This window comes from Sporisorium graminicola, chromosome SGRAM_11, assembly GCF_005498985.1.
Source record: "Sporisorium graminicola strain CBS 10092 chromosome SGRAM_11, whole genome shotgun sequence".
Taxonomy (NCBI): domain Eukaryota; kingdom Fungi; phylum Basidiomycota; class Ustilaginomycetes; order Ustilaginales; family Ustilaginaceae; genus Sporisorium; species Sporisorium graminicola.
In genome coordinates this window covers 97,895-113,550 of record NC_043721.1, presented here as the reverse complement: position 1 = coordinate 113,550, position 15,656 = coordinate 97,895, and the positions used below count along the sequence as shown (strand labels likewise).

The 15,656-nt window shown below is 58.0% G+C and overlaps 5 protein-coding genes across 5 annotated transcripts; 2 read left to right on the top strand and 3 right to left on the bottom strand.

Moving 5' to 3' along the window:
• Nucleotides 1-326: 326 nt before the first annotated feature.
• EX895_001340 (uncharacterized protein) lies at nt 327-2,954 on the top strand (the record flags this gene model as incomplete). The annotated part of the gene is made up of 1 exon (XM_029881939.1): nt 327-2,954. One exon carries the CDS (start codon nt 327-329, stop codon nt 2,952-2,954), a length of 2,628 nt encoding a protein of 875 aa, XP_029741540.1.
• A 207-nt stretch (nt 2,955-3,161) lies between these two features.
• EX895_001339 (uncharacterized protein) lies at nt 3,162-4,787 on the bottom strand (the record flags this gene model as incomplete). The annotated part of the gene is made up of 1 exon (XM_029881938.1): nt 3,162-4,787. The coding sequence occupies one exon, from the start codon at nt 4,785-4,787 to the stop codon at nt 3,162-3,164; it is 1,626 nt and encodes a 541-aa protein (XP_029741539.1).
• A 447-nt stretch (nt 4,788-5,234) lies between these two features.
• Nucleotides 5,235-7,637, bottom strand: EX895_001338 (uncharacterized protein; the record flags this gene model as incomplete). Its single annotated transcript, XM_029881937.1, has 1 exon — nt 5,235-7,637. The coding sequence occupies one exon, from the start codon at nt 7,635-7,637 to the stop codon at nt 5,235-5,237; it is 2,403 nt and encodes an 800-aa protein (XP_029741538.1).
• Nucleotides 7,638-8,042: 405 nt separating this feature from the next.
• EX895_001337 (uncharacterized protein) lies at nt 8,043-10,400 on the top strand (the record flags this gene model as incomplete). The annotated part of the gene is made up of 1 exon (XM_029881936.1): nt 8,043-10,400. One exon carries the CDS (start codon nt 8,043-8,045, stop codon nt 10,398-10,400), a length of 2,358 nt encoding a protein of 785 aa, XP_029741537.1.
• Nucleotides 10,401-10,631: 231 nt separating this feature from the next.
• EX895_001336 (uncharacterized protein) lies at nt 10,632-15,002 on the bottom strand (the record flags this gene model as incomplete). Its single annotated transcript, XM_029881935.1, has 1 exon — nt 10,632-15,002. The coding sequence occupies one exon, from the start codon at nt 15,000-15,002 to the stop codon at nt 10,632-10,634; it is 4,371 nt and encodes a 1,456-aa protein (XP_029741536.1).
• Nucleotides 15,003-15,656: the final 654 nt, after the last annotated feature.

The window sequence follows — 15,656 nt, the reverse complement described above, 5'->3', positions numbered from 1 at the left end:
GGTAGGCAAATCGACCTTCACCATCACCATCATCGTCACCTTGATTACAATCAGTCCAGCTGAATGTCACTCTATCTGCAGCCATCGCAGCTCGGCGCATCCATCTGATACCCGCGCATCGGCACCAGCTTCTCCTGCATGGCTCCGCTTCGCACACATTCCAACAACAGTTTCTGCGGCACAACCCATACATTCTTTGATTGAGGCATCCATCCAGACTTTCTCTGCGACTGGCAACTCAGCAATCCCTTGTCTGCCCTCCATTCTATCGACCCGACGTGGCCCTAACAGTGCATTCACCGTCACACGTCGCACCTTTCGAAAACATGTCAAGTCTGCTCTCCTTTGCCCGTGCTGGGCCTGCACATCGTGCGTCTCACGACGAGGAAGCTGCTGTCGCAACCTCTTCCGCCAACTCGCAGCGTCCATCTCGCTGGTCCCTTCCTTTTGGAATTGGCTCTACCTCGGGCAATCGGCAGGCTCTTGCCGTCGAGATGAGTTCTCAACCTGTCGCCACTGCTGCAAATGCCAATAACAGCAACAATAATGTCAACCTCGACATCGAACAGGGCCAAGCTCGGCACGAACGCGGCGCTTCCGGCAGATCCATCTTGTCCGCCGTCTCCATCCCCTCGCTCTCCCACCTTCGTCAACGCGATCGCGACCAAGAGAGGCGTCGGCAAGATGCTAGGGTCCAGGCTGAAGGTGGTACGCTCGCCTCGCTTGGCGTTGGCAATCCGCTGGCTCCCATCTTGCTCTCTCAACCCAGCGCATCTGCATCGCGCACCGCCAACAAGAAGTCCAGAAGCAGTCGACGCGAACGAGAAGAAGCGGCTACACTATTCGGTCCTAACCTAGCAAATTACTTTGGCAGTGGCGTCAGCAGCTCTGGTGCGGTCTCCAGCCATGGAGCTGGCGTTCCTCAGCCCGCTGCCGTCGCCAGTCCTGCCTCACCCGTTACAGCCCCATCACCAGCGCTGCCATCTTCTCCGCAAGCTGCTCACGACCTTGCGGGCAGCCAAGCGATCGATTCAGCCACGGGATCATCCACCATGGATACTTCGTATCCTCAGAACGCCTTCAACTCGCGTCGCGCTCGTCTCGGCTCTCGCGGCCGGGCTAGAGGCGCTTCTCTTTCCGGTCTCAGCATCATGTCTTTGGGTGCAGAGTCGGTCACCTCGCTCGGAGGCATCAATACGGAACGAACAGTCGACACGACTCAGGCAACAGGCATGATGCAGGGCTCGACGGCTGACCTCATTGACCAGCTCAATCGCGACGCTTCTTCTGTAGGCGGCCCCATCGCCATGAGCGAAGGTATCGACATCGGCACCCTCCAACGCTGGATTCAGCGCAGCTCGGGTGTTACTTCTCCCGACGCTCCCGCAGATGCCGCCTTGTCAGCTCCAGCTGCGTGTGGCCCGCCCGTCTGCACCACCCTCCAGTCCTTTGTCAATCTCAAGCGCAACACGCTCAAACTCTCCACTACCGCATCCACATCGACAAAGTCGGATTCGGTCGGCGGCAAGGCGTCAGAAATTGCTGCCGATGCCAACATCCTGCGTTCTAGATCGTCGCTTTCTGTGCTCCCGACCCTCTCTTACGGCAGCACCAGTGTTGCCGCTACCCCCGCGGGCAGGGATCTACTGCCAGAACCGACGCACTCGCTCTATTTCGAGTACGACTGCGCCGCTCCTTACGCCAGCGTTCAGATCTTCATCCGTGCAAGTCGCAAGCACGGCAGCTGGCTCAACTGGACACCTCCTGCTGAAACTGGTGCTCATCCGCTGTCCTCGCAAACCAACGCTGATGGCTCTCAAGCATGGCTAGCCCAGTGCGGCCCGCCACCGCACGTTCTGGGTTGGCCTGTCCACGTTGCCAAGCTCAAGAAAGGTTTTGGCTCTGGTCACACGGCCAACATTCCTCTTCACTTGCAGTACTATGCGCCGCCGAAGGCCAAGAAGGCGGACCGCAACAGCGCTGCTATCGCTACGGGAGGCGACACGAGCGACAAGGATGCATCGGTCAAGCGTGCATTGTCGTTCAAGCGCGTGCCCGAACCGCCTACACCGGCGGCCATCCCCGAGACGCCTGGATTTGAGTTTAATCGCCGTCTCGAGATGGATGCGGATGATGCAGATGAGGATGCCGCCAACACGAACGCGCGCGGTACTTCAGGAGCTGCAGCACGAGCAGAATCGGGTTCGAGAGCCGACGCCGCTGCTGCTGGAGCAGCCACCACGGACCACGGTGCGCCATCGTTGGCAATCGAGGGCCTGGTGGCGCAACCTGTGATCGAAGAGGAGACCAAAGAGCAGCGCCTGGCACGCGAAAAGGCTGAGCGCGAAACACTCAAGCTTGCCATCGTCGTCGAAGCGCTGGACGAGAATGCTCGACCACTTCGCGAGCCTAATCTGCAAACGTCGTACTTGCGTCTCACCTCGCTTCCTGTCAAGAAGCCTATTGCTGGGCGACTTGCCGAGATTGCCGGCGAAGCCGTTGGAGGACCGGAACCGCCTCGTACGTGGTCTTCGCAGATGGAGGGGCAAGAAGCCGAGATCGGCCCGCATCGATTCCAGTTGCAGGAGCTGTATGGGTTGTCGTCTAAGCCGCCTGCTGTGGCTCCCGTCGCAGTAGAAGGTGCGGATGCGGACGATGATGCGGCTGTTGCGCCACCGCCGCCGCCGATGGATTTGGACGCGAGCAATGGGTCCGAGTGCTTGATCTGCCTGTCGTCGCCGCCGACGACGCTGCTTCTGCCGTGCACGCACGGGTTGTGCTTGGAGTGCGCCGTGCAGTTGAGAGATTCGGTGGTGGGGATCAGGCAGTCCGAGAGGAGGAGGGGGAGGACGCCGAGGAGGAAGTACGCTTGCCCAGTATGCAGGAGGGCGTATACGAGCATGTTGCACCTCAGCAAGGCGGATGAAAAAGTGATTGCTCAGCAGAGCGTGTAGCCGTCATTGGCGTTAGTACCAATGTGGGCACAGCTCTTTTGGATGATGTCCTTCTCAAAGGTTGTTTGGACACGCGTGTATGGTGCCGAGTAGCGGATCTTTGTTCGTGCTTTGATTGGGGTTTGTGTAATGGAGTCAGTTACATGATGCCTCTGTTCCGCGCATTTTGTGTGGACCATGCGCCGCGCCGAGAGAGAAGAGGCGGGCCTAGTATACGGCGGGGCGGTACTTGACGGCTCTCGGCTTGCCTGTATCGCATCTGCGCTCGTTGGGGCATTGGGCGTTGGTGTGTCCGTCGTCGGCGTTCTTGCAGTAGTTGCACAGGTCGATGTGCCTGCCGTCCCACCAGAGCTTGATCCAGCGCTTGTAACCATGCGCGCCTCCTTTGGCGCGTTGACCGGGGTCGCGCACCTCGATGTGGGAGGGCAGGTGTACATCGGGAGAGCAGGGGATGCGTTTGAGGAGTAGGGTGTATTCGGGAGTGCTGGTCCAGTTGTGGGCGGCGGCGAGCTGGTCGTTGTGCGGGTAGCCTGTGGGGAGGAGCCAGAGGCTGAGGGGAGTGGCAATGCGCTTGAGGCGCGGGTGGTGGGCGACGGCGATCAGGGCGGTTTTGCCGAACGCCAGCAGATCCGCTTGTTCGTCGAGTGATAGGGGTTCGTTTTGATGCTTGGCAATCGTTGGATGCGTGAATTGCAGGATGAGCCACTGGGAGGCGTCAACGAACGCGCCATGGAGGAAGGCGATGAAGGGCTGTCTTTCGAAGTGCAGGTGGTGCGCTGGCGTACGAGCCAACAGGTGATGGTGGTGCGTAAACAGTTTGACGTCCACAAAGTCGTGATCGATCCTCTGTATATAGGGAAACGACACTTCCGGCTCCTCCCCCTCCCCCCACTCTCGCTGCTTGAACATCCCCAGCAGCTTCGCCTTGACTTCCCGCGCCCGCTCGCGCTCCGCCTCCTGTGTACGTGGGTAGATGTCCGATACCACCACGTACCGATGCGTGCCCAATCCCAGCCACGACCCGCGCTCAAACGACGGGACTTCTTCGATGGAGAAGGGTAGATTGTCAAGCGAAAAGTCGGGATCGACCCAGATGTTCTGTTTGCGGTACTCTTTCGCACCAAGTGCCCTCCGCGCGTGGTCGCCCAGGTTGCATTCGAATCGGTTCGGCATCGAGCTGGAAGAACCCGAAGAGGTCGAGTGCGGTGGTGTTGGCGGTCGCCACGGTTCGACAGCGGCTGTAGCGGTGACAGTCCACTCGCTGATCCGGCCTTCGGTCGACGCGGCAGCAATGGGTACTGAGGGAGCAAGAGGCTCTGTCTTGACGCCTTCCTTCGCCTTCGTCGAAGCAGCAGCATCAGAAGAAGTACCGGCACCACGGACAGAACTGGTGTAGAATTGAGCAGGAAGACTTTTCACCATTTTGCCCCAGCCTCCATCCGCTGTGCCCTCGTCAGTCGCTCGCCTTTTGCCCAGTGTGATCCGATTCGAGGAGGTCACACGTGTAGCGACACGACTGAGTGCTTGAGCGGAAACATTGCGAGGTTGCGCGTTGAGGATAGCAGACAAAGGGCCTGAAGAGCCGAGAAATTCGATCCCGTCGTCGCTGTCATCATCGTTGCCTTCATTGGCCCCTTCAACAGCAGCAGCGGTGTTGGCGGTGGGGGCGGAGATGGGGACGGGATTGGGGAGGAGTTCCTCGTCTTCGTCTTCGTCGTCAGAGAGGACGATGACACCGGCCTGATTCGGCGCTGACGTATTTGACAACGTGGAGGGATCGGTCTTGACACAAGCCGAAGCCAGCGCCGCGAGCACAGATGGAGCTGGAGTCATCTTGGACAACCGCTGATGGACACACTATGTGGTGGGAAGGACGACCCCCAGCGATTCAGACGCTTTATAATGCAGATCGACAAAAAATCAGTCTTGTCCCACTCAAATGTAGCCCTTCACATAGGCGGGCGTCCGGGTGTATCGATGAAACACCCATTCTAATGAAATCATAGCCAAGACTGTGTGATGCTCGAAAGTTGCAACAATGGAACAATAGGATCTGCAGCGTGGCCCGAGCTCGCGCCGTTGTCGGCACTGTGTGGCTGCATGAGTGGGATGAACAAAGGGGTTTCATGCACAACTTGGTCCTGACCGCAACCGCCTCGAGCACAGATCGTCGCCTCTTGTTCACACCATCGATGGGTTGGGGAAGTAGGATAGTTGAAAATTTTCGCTGTGCATGAGTACAATATCGCACAGATCCCTACCATGCAGCGTCAGAGGCGCTTACGGCAATTTAGCTAGGGGCTTCAACCAGGCATCAGCATCCCTGAACTGCTGCACCACCTCCTTGCTAATCGCATTCTCGCCCTCCAGCGTATCGATCGCGACCAGCACGGCGGACCAAAACCTAAAGCTCCTCCCCAGCTCCTGCTTGATATCCCTTACGTTACCGAACGTGTCCTCGAGCGCCCCCAACACGCCTTCTTTCGCCTCGATCACTTCCACATCGTCCACCTGGTCCGGCAACACGGGCCCGCCGCGGTACGTGAGCAAGCCATCCAAATAACACTTGGCCAAAATACCCATGCCCGTGTTGACGTCGGTCTGGAAAGGCAGTGAGAGCGAGATGTCCAAATAATCGTCGCGGTTTCTGCGTGCATCCCCCCTCAGCAACAGCGACATGCTGATCATCTCAATCAGGTTCCGCATCGCCCTGCTCGTGCTTTTGACAAACGAATTGAACACCAGCAGCTCGCGGCTCAGCGGTGCCGTCCACTGCGCCGGCTTGAAAGTCATCTGCAGTAACGACACCGTGCGCATCACCAACAGCATATGTCTCTTTTCCACCTCATCCCCGTACGAGGGCCCACCGGAGTAGCTCCTCCCGCCGAAATAATTGGCATGCAACGCGCCGCCGCGCAAGAGCTCCAGCGCCAAAAACAGCGGCTCCTGCAGCTTGTCGTTGAGCTTGCTCTTTTTGAGGGCTAGGTAGAGGGCGCGTGCATACGGGGTGTGCAGGTGCGCGTGGTTCAGGAAGCCACGCAGCTCGAGCATGCGCCAGATGGTGTTGGCGACGATTTCGTCCTTTTTCTCTAGCGTGGAGGTGGAACCATCGGGCAATTTGACACGCGGGGTTTTGGTGCGGCTCGCCAACTGGTCCGACGTGGTAGCGCCTAGACAGAGCGCAATGTCGATTGTGGACGAATTCTGACGTCGAAGCTCTTCTTCGATGAAGCGGTTCGAGACGTTCCACTGGTTGACGCGATTGATGAGCTGCAGGGTGGCTGCCGAGTCGTGTGGGACTGGGTGATCTGCCGAAGGAGCAAAGTAGTAGATGCCAGTGATCTTGCGCGACGACCAGAAGCCGTTCAGCACCGAAGCAGCGAGTGCAACGGCAACACAGCGTGGAGACTGCGGTGTTTCGGTGAGCGTCTCGCGCACGTAGCGTCTGTAATCTTCGCTCTCGCCATTGTCCAGCGGAGGTGCCTCGATGACGTGACCCGAGGTCAAGCTGGCTAGCACCTGCGGGCCGACAAGACCTCGGGAAAGGTGCAGGAAGACTTCGTCCGGAAGACGGTGGGAGAAAACCTCATGAATGTCGAGTGGGACGTCGGCAGCAGTGAGGATGGGTGTGCCGCCGTTGGAAGAGCCGATAGGAGGACCGCCTGCCGCTGGACCTGCGCCATTGGGAGCAATGTGCGCTGGTGCCGATCCGAGCGCCAATGGTGGGGGCGGCGTAGCCAGCGGCAAAGGCAGAACACGACCTTCTTCAGCAGAGAGCACCAGACAGAACTTGACGATGGTTCTAGCTCTGCAAAACTGATCGAGATAGTTGATCTTCTGAACCGTGGGATGGCCCTCAAAAGCTGCAACGAGCGGATAGCCGCCCTTGTACTGTTTGACGAGCTCGTTGATGTGACGCAGATTGGGAGGTGCTCCCGCATGCGGTGGAGGAGCACCCAAGCTGGAATCTTGCAGGGCGGGGAAGGTGCCGCAGAGGTCGCTGCCGGCGAGCAGGCCGAGGTCAAGGAACTGCTCCTCGTTGCATCTGAGCTCGTTGAGAATGGCTTGCTTGGAGACGAACTGGAACGTGGACTCGGATAGGTTGAGAGAAGTGATCAGACGGTCAACGCGATCGAAGAGGAGGACCTCTGTCGGGCCATAGATGGCATGGATATAGGATTTCGAGTGACGTTCCAGCGAGACGAGTTGACCTGAAGCAAGATAAGGCGCAACGATAAAATCGACGTGCCGATGTCGGAAAGCACGCAGGATGACGCGGTATAGATCTGGGTGGTGCAGAGAGTTGCTTGCTGATAGCAGCGAGTGGGTGACATCTACTTGGCCATTTTCGTATGCTTCCCACGCGCGATGGCGCTGCTTGACTCTAGGATCTTCGTAAGAAAAGGGGCGGATTCGCTTGTTTGGCGGGATGCCGTTGAGAATAAAAACAGGTTTCACGCGTGCCTTTTCGAGTGCACGCAAGTCATTTTCGATATGAGAGATGAGGGCGATGGGAGCACCTCCAAGAGCAGCCACGAGGGGTTCTGAGGTGGAAGGGTTGGAGAGGAGCTGCTTGAGGTAGACGGAGAGGTCGATGCCGAGACGAGTGTCTTTGAGTGCCGAGAGCGGTGCGGACTGGGTAAGACCGCGGTCGTGAAGGAATGCCTGCAAGCCACGGATCATGGTGTGTGGAGAGCCACTCGATTGCTGGCAAATAGCAAAAGCTGAGCTTGATGGATGTAGTGAGGTGTAAGTTGAAGCAAGAAGAAGGGAGCAAAGCAACACCAGCTCGACATACCCTCCGCACGCTGCAGCTCTGCCGAGAGCGACACGACCAAGACAATTCGACCGTGCGCAGCGGCAGCAGCTCGCTAGCTGCCTTTGCTCGCAGCTCCTTCCACTCGTGCGATTTAAATTTGCGTGACTTCAGTTTGTTACGTCCTTGTTACTCACAAGTTCGGAACGAGCCAGACACACACCCAAAGCTCGGCAAAATAGACGGCGTTTAGTCAATATCAACGCACGATCCACCTCGGTGGTCAACCATCCCTTCCCCCACCACTCCGCCATTCCTGCTCGAACGTCAACATGTCGAATCGTATCCAGATTGCCATCGACCGAGGCGGAACATTCACGGACTGTCTCGGTCGCATACCTTCGCAAAAAGCTGGCGATGAACCCAAAGACATTGTCATCAAGCTCCTCTCGCACGATCCTGCCAACTACAAAGATGCTCCCACAGAAGGCGTGCGGCGCATCCTCGAACAAGCCTATAGCATCCAGCTCCCTCGAGGAGAGAAGATTGACACGTCCAAGATCGACTACATCCGTCTTTCTACTACCGTAGCCACCAACGCGCTGTTGGAACGCAAGGGTGAGAGGCATGCTCTCGTCATCACCAAGGGATTCAAGGATCTCGTTCAGATCGGCAACCAGAGCAGACCCAGCATTTTCGACTTAGCCATCAAGAAGCCAGAGGTTCTCTACCACGGTGTGCTCGAGATCGACGAACGTGTCACCCTTGTTGGCTACACCTCGGACCCTAAAGCCAGGGACAATGGGGTTCAGTTCGACCTCGAGTCCTCTGAACAAGACGGCGAATACATCACCAAGATCACCAAGCCATATTCTGGATCGGATCAGCCCCCAAACGCATACGATGCTCAAGGACACCCCACAGGGCCACCAGAAATCGTTCGTGGTATTTCGGGCGAAGCCGTTGCGATCCTTAAAAAACCGGATGAAGAGCTTCTTAAAAAACAGCTTGAGGCGCTCTACCACGACCACGGCTACCGGTCGCTTGCCGTCGTCCTCATGCACAGCTACACGTATCCCTTACACGAACAGATCATTAAGCGCATCGCCCTTGATGTTGGCTTTGAAACTGTCAGCTGCTCGAGCCAGCTTATGCCCATGATCAAGATGGTTCCGCGTGCAACATCCTCCACTGCCGACGCCTACCTCACTCCCATACTCCAATCCTACATCGACGGCTTCTTCTCCGGCTTCCATGACTCGCTTCGCTCCGGAGAAGCTGGCACCAAGGTCGAATTCATGATGTCTGACGGCGGGCTGACATCAGTCGACCACTTTTCCGGGCTGAAATCCATCATTTCGGGCCCAGCAGGTGGTGTAGTCGGTATGGCACTGACAAGCTACGACAAAGACGACAAAAGACCTATCATTGGATTTGATATGGGGGGCACTTCTACGGACGTCAGCCGCTACGATGGGCAGTACGAGCAGGTCTTTGAGACCACGCTAGACGGCATCACAATTCAAAGCCCGCAGCTGGACGTCAACACAGTCGCCAGCGGTGGGAGTAGTCGGCTATTCTTCCGCAACGGGTTGTTTGCCGTGGGACCCGAATCGGCCTCTGCCCACCCGGGACCAACGTGTTATCGCAAAGGTGGACCGCTGGCAATCACCGATGCGAACCTCGTCACCGGTCGGTTAGCCGTCGAGATGTTTCCTAAGATCTTTGGACCGGACGAAAATCAGGGTCTCGATCAAGAAGCTAGCGAAAAGGCGTTCCAGGAGCTTACCGACCAGATCAATGCCAACGCCTCCAAGGGTCGCGGGGAGCTGAGCGTCGACGAGGTGGCGCAGGGCTTCATCCGCGTGGCCAACGAGATCATGTGTCGACCCATCCGCGCGCTTACCGAGGCGCGAGGCTACAGTGCGTCGAAGCACATTCTGGCGAGCTTCGGTGGCGCGGGTGGCCAGCACGCCTGCTCGCTCGCGCGGTCCTTGGGGATCAAGACGGTCATCATCCACAAGTATTCCTCCATCCTCAGCGCGTACGGTATGGCACTGGCAGATCGGGTGTTTGAGCATCAGGAGCCGTGTTCTGAGACGTGGGGCGGCGCCGAATCCGAAGCCAAAGGTCGAATCCAGAAGCGGGTGGAACAGCTGCGGAGCAAGGTGAAGCGAGAATTGGAAGCGCAGGGCTTCCGAGCGGAGCGGATCGAACTGCAGACACTGCTCAACCTGCGCTACGAAGGAACAGATACGTCACTGATGACGCTCCAGCCCTCGGATGGCAGCTGGGACTTCGAGCGCGTCTTTGTGGACAAGTACAAGCAAGAATTCGGCTTCGTGCTCGAAGACAAGAACATCATCGTCGACGACATCCGCGTCAGAGGTATCGGCAAATCATTCGACTCGCTCGGCCAGACCGTGCTCGCAGAGTATCGGTCCCTCTTCAGCGACAAGCGCCGCACAGCAGACACAACCAAGATGGACAAGCTCGCGACCCGAAAAGTTTACTTCGACCAACAGGGCCGTCTCGAAACTCCGATCATCAAACTCGACCAGCTGCAGCACGGCACGACAATCAAAGGCCCCGCCATCCTCGTCGACCAAACCCAAACCATCCTCGTCGAGCCGCAATGCGACGCGCACCTCACTTCGCAAGCCGTCCTCATCGATATTCTCTACGATTGAGCCACGAAGTCTGTTCCATCTCACCAAACTTCCGCCACCGCAACGCCACCACAACGCCACACCAACTGGCAAAAGTCAACGTCTGACGACTTGGAAAAAGTGTGAAATGCATGGATATCAAAGTTCCGAAACAAGAAGATGAGGTGGTTGCTTGGTATGCAAATGCTGGGTAGAATCCTGTGAGCTTGACTCCGTATGCAGATGTAGAAATCGTGTCGTTTTAAAAAAGCCTCATGGGGGCTTCTGATCTTCCAATCGGGCCTTGAGCCGAGCCAACCGCTGTTCCAGACCGAGCAGCGACCCTTGCAGTGCAGTATGCCGGCTATTGAGCCCAGTCATCAGGCTCACGTCTGCTTGTTTGGCTGGCGAGTCTGTGTCCAGGCTATCTTCTAGCGTCGTGCCCAAGTGTTTGCGCGTCGACGCATGCATGGCAGAACTGCGAAGAACGAAGGACCTCGGCAGCGTGTCACCCATCTTCCTCCCACCGAGCCTGGACGGGGCAAGCCTGGACCGGCCATCCGCAGCGCCACTGCTGCCCTTAGCATCCGTCGCGCCACCGTCCGCTTTCGACAACTTGGCCCCTTCGGCCGCCAGCTCTTCACTCGGCTCCTCACACAGTGTCGACGACGTGAGCCGGCTTCTGAATCGTCCGAAAGCGCGACTCGTCTTGGACGTCCCGTCTTGGCTGGCTGGCCGCTCGATGGTGACTTTCTCCCGCTCTTTGAGCGAGAGTACACTTGAAAAGCGCCTGATGGTGCGGCCAGGTAAGCTGCCACCTGGCGCCATCATGCGCATTCTGCTCTCAACATGGCCCAGGATGAAAGCGTCCTCGTCTTCCTCGTTGACAGGCGAGGAGGACGACAACGCCGTGCCCGGTCGCGACAAGGGAGTAGCAGCACCCTCGGCATCCGCCTTGGCCCGATCGCTCAGCGAAAGCATGCTCGTCGCCCGACCCATCCCCTTCGCCTTGCGGTACTGCGACAGCATCTCACCACTGTCCTTGCGGCGGATCGTCCTTGCCGTGCGACCCGCTTCGCGCGCAGGCCCCAGTCCATCACCATGCCCGTCCGAGCTACCTCCAGCCCCAGCCCCGTCCCTCGCCTCACGCCACGGCGGAATCGCCCCCAACACAGGCACGTACGCCATCGGCGCAAACGTCACCGACGTCTTACCCAGGCTCGAGGACAGCGCCTCGCTGCTGACATCCGGCGACTCTTTGCCCGAGATCTGCATCGACCCTGATCTGACGCGATGCGAAGCTGGCCCAAAGTCCATCCCACCACGCTCGTACGAGACGTCGCGAGATGAATGACATGAGCGCGCAGAATGATCGCTCAGCAGGATTGGCGACGAGCTGCGCGCACCTGCCGCTTCCAGCACCGCTGCCACCGATGGCGCCGCTGCAAAGGCGTCTGTCAGAGGCGGGCTCTGCGCACGTTTGGGCTTGGTTGGTGTACCGCGCTCCTGCGCTCTTATGAGCAGCTGGCGGGCGCTCTTCTTGTGCTTGAGATTGCGTCTGCCGTTGGTAGAGTCGTCCGAAGTGTCCGAATCGTACATGTCGATGTCGAGTGCATGCTGGTTCTGCGTCATTGCACCAAAACGAGGAGACTCGTTCAAGAAGGCGAAAGGCGGTGGTGAGCTTCTTGGAGAAGATTCTGGCGGAATCACCTTGAAGGTGGCACGCGGAGCGATCAGACTGGCCCTTGATATGCGTTGACGAAGTGTACCTGATGGCTGTACCCTTGAAGCCGCTTTCTCTCCTTGAGGTTGCTGGTCTGCTGGCTCAGACGGCTCAGTGGGCTGGCGAGGAGCCTTCAAGCTCTGCAGAGCTCTACGAGCCGAGGCAGCCCGTGACACCGGCACTTCTGGCCTGGTCTGCAGCTGCGCACGTTGTACAGACTGCTGCTGCGTTACAGCCGGCTTGGAAGCAGACAGCTGAGGGTCAGTGGACGAGCGAGGCAAACCTCCGGGACGCGCAGTCGACGAAGTCAACGGGGTCGCTAGCACAGGCGCCACAGGCTGCTTCTTGCGCACGCTTTTCTGCACCGCTGCCATCATCTCATCCCATGCTTCGCGTTCCGACATCTCGCGAACAGCATTGCTACCACCCGATTGGCGACTATCGGACCCGACGCTTCCTCCTCCTGGTGTTGCTGATCTGGCTCGATCCAGGTCGCGGCGATACAGTGATGGCTTTTTCCCGCCCGTGAACTTGGAAGTGCGAGCCACCGAAGCCGCGGGGAAAGGGTAGGGCGAAGGCGGAACGGCTGGTGTGAGGCTCGCCAAAGCATCTTCTGGGATTGGTGCGTCTTGGCCCTGTAGCTGCCGAAGTCGCTCGTGCATGGCCATGTATGACGGCTTGCGAGCCGGCGTGACAAAGCTCTGCTGCTGCGAGAACGGCACTGCGGAAGGTCTAACAGGATTTGCTTTCGCGTTCTCAGCCGTTTCGATGGGGCCGGCAGGACTGGGAGCGAAAGAGGGAGGGGTTGGCAGCATCGCGATCGACGGTGATGATGGTCCGCCTCCTCTGTGGAACGGGGTCGAGGCGACCGGGGTTCCTGCTGGCCACCCGCCCGGCGAATTTTCTGACCTGTGCGCGAGGTCGTCTAAACTAGCGGCGGTTGACATTTCGCCGGAGGAGGGAGCTTCGCGATCTGCTGCTGAAGTCGAGAAGGCGTAGCGGTGTGGCAGATAACTGAAGCCGATAAAAGTGACATCGCAGTCGGACCAACGCGGCGCCGAACGGGAAACGTGCGGCGAGTTGGCTGCAGCCATGTAGGAGCTGTGGTCGCGAAGAGTGAGGGACTGTGACGACGTGTTGAGCACAACAGCCGGCGACGAAGAAGACCTCGGTATCCCGGAAGGAATGGCATCAGCTACTGCTGCAGTTCCCACAGCTGGCGCTTCGGTCAGGTCAGCGGCGGTGCTATCGTCTAGGTCGTGGCCAGCACTTTTCTCGCCTGACCACCAATCCTGCTGCTGACGGATCGAGTCCGATTCGAGCTCTCGTGAATCGGCAAACGCCGGAAAGTCGTCAAGGTTACCAGCATACAGAGCAGAGAAGGATGGCAGGCTCGAGACGACGGACAAGGAATTGTCCTGTAGGCGTGCGGCAATTCCGGTCAAGGGACCAACTTGCTGCTGGTTGTTGCCGCCCATGGCTGCTGCATGCGGAGATTGTAAGTCGATGATGTTTGCGTTCGGTGTAAAGGGAGGCTGCAGAGGCCATTGCTTGGACCAGTCGATGCTCTCGCCGAGATAGAAGAAATGTTGTTGGACCTCCTCGGAAGAGTTTCGACCTAGGCGATGGCGAGCTGCGGTCAGGAGACCCTGAACAAGACCTTTAAGATGTTTCGAGCAGGCCACCGAAGCGTCAAAGGTGAGCGACGTCCTATGGTCTTTGATCTTTTCGTACGTCTCCTCCATCTTGCTGGCAAAGAAGGGCAAGACGCCGAATCGCATCTCGTACAGCATAACACCAAAGCTCCACCAGTCGACCTCGGGGCCGTACATTCCAGCGATTTCTTCTGGTTCTGTGCTGGAGGTCTTTGAAGAAGGCAAGCAACTTGCACGTTTCAATCCAAGGACGTCGTCGAGGCTCGACATATCGTATTGCTTTTGTCTCTCGAGCGCTTTCTGTTCCTCTGCCTCGAGCACCTCCGGGGACAGGTAATCGCAAGTGCCCGTGGGTTGAGAGCAGTAGAAAGCCCATACTTTGCGCTCTGTCAAAGACGACGAACGTCTTGCTCGTCTCGATCTGCCGGAGTCCTCTGCCGTGTGAAAGTCGCTAAAAGGAGCCGCGCTGGAAAAGTCGCAGAGTTTGAGATGGCCGCTTGTGTCCAAGAGGAAGTTGCCTGGCTTGATGTCTCGGTGAGCAAAGCCTTGAGCGTGCACCCACGCGATGGCCTGGACCATATCTACGCTGTACCTGAGAATCCAGTCTTCCGTAAGTAGGCCGGTGGTAGCACGTCCAGGGTACTCAGCACCACAGCTGCTTGCAGCCATGAGGAGTTCGCTGAAGTCGCCGCTGGGGACGTACTCCATGAGCACATGAACCGAATTTTGGGTCTGGAACGCAGCCAGCAGCTGCGGGGTGAGCAGCTGGAGAGCGTGGCCGTCATCGGAGTTGCGTTGAAGAAGTTTCGTCTCGTTGATAGGAGTTTGGATAGCAGCGTTGCGTCGGGCAAAGCCTTTAACGAGCGACTTGAGCACGTAGACGCGCCCATCGAGGCGGTTCTTGACCACTTCGACGAGACTGCCGGCGCTCTTTTGAAGAACCTTGATGGTCTTGAAGTCGTGCGCCTGCAAGCTGGCTTGACGCAGGTGTTGGAGTGATGAACATGCAGCAGCTCTAAAAGGATTTGAATCCTTGGTTGGCGCGAGACCATGGGCGGACCAGGCGATGACGAGACTGATATCGAGCAGCCTGCCGAGCGAGAGTGGAGAGATGTCACCACCGCTCTTGCTTGTATCTGAGTCGTCGGAGCGTATACTGGAGTGACTGATCTGAAAGTCGCGAATTGCAGCTTTGACAGCTCTGGTTTGAAGAACTTGTCGTATTGTGTCGTGCCGTTGTTGCCACGAAGAATGATCGAGCGTCATTGTGGGTGGCCACCTAAGCTTGGAGCAGGATCCGGGAGAAGCAGCGAGCGATTACTGGCATTTGCGAGCGCGGCACTCTGGACGATCGGTCGCGGCGTGAGCGTGCTCTTGGTCGGTGGAAATGAGGAAAGCAGCCACGCTCAGCAATACGGCAATGATGGATGCTAGTTGGCTAAGCGGTTGTCAGAGGGACATGGCTGTGCTGCTTGTTGGCTAGATGATGGCAAACCCCTGATCCTGTGGTGAGAGCTGCGCCGTTCTCTTGTTCGCCAGCCTTGCTGGATGCTCTTACGATGCTCTCAGGCTGAGTCGATCCAGGATGGAAGCTCCGCAGCGACGAGATAGGCGATGATGGAAGTCGGAAGAGCCGATGCTGACCAGGAGCAAGAAGTGCGAGTGAGTGTGACAGTGCAGAGGATGATCCACCAAGTCGCTTTCAGAGTTTGGAAGACGAGTGTTGATAGCAGCGGTGAAGATAGGCAGGCAATGTTGACTGGATCGCTTGCAGGCCGAGTAGGATGGCGTCGAGCGAGAGGAGGACGGTGGTCGATCGGTCGGTGTCTAGGCAGGTTCGGAAGTTCGTCGCTTGAGAAGTACGCTAGGCGGGTAGCAGACCGAGCTCACTTCGTGCCGTGCAGTTCTTGGCTGCTGTTG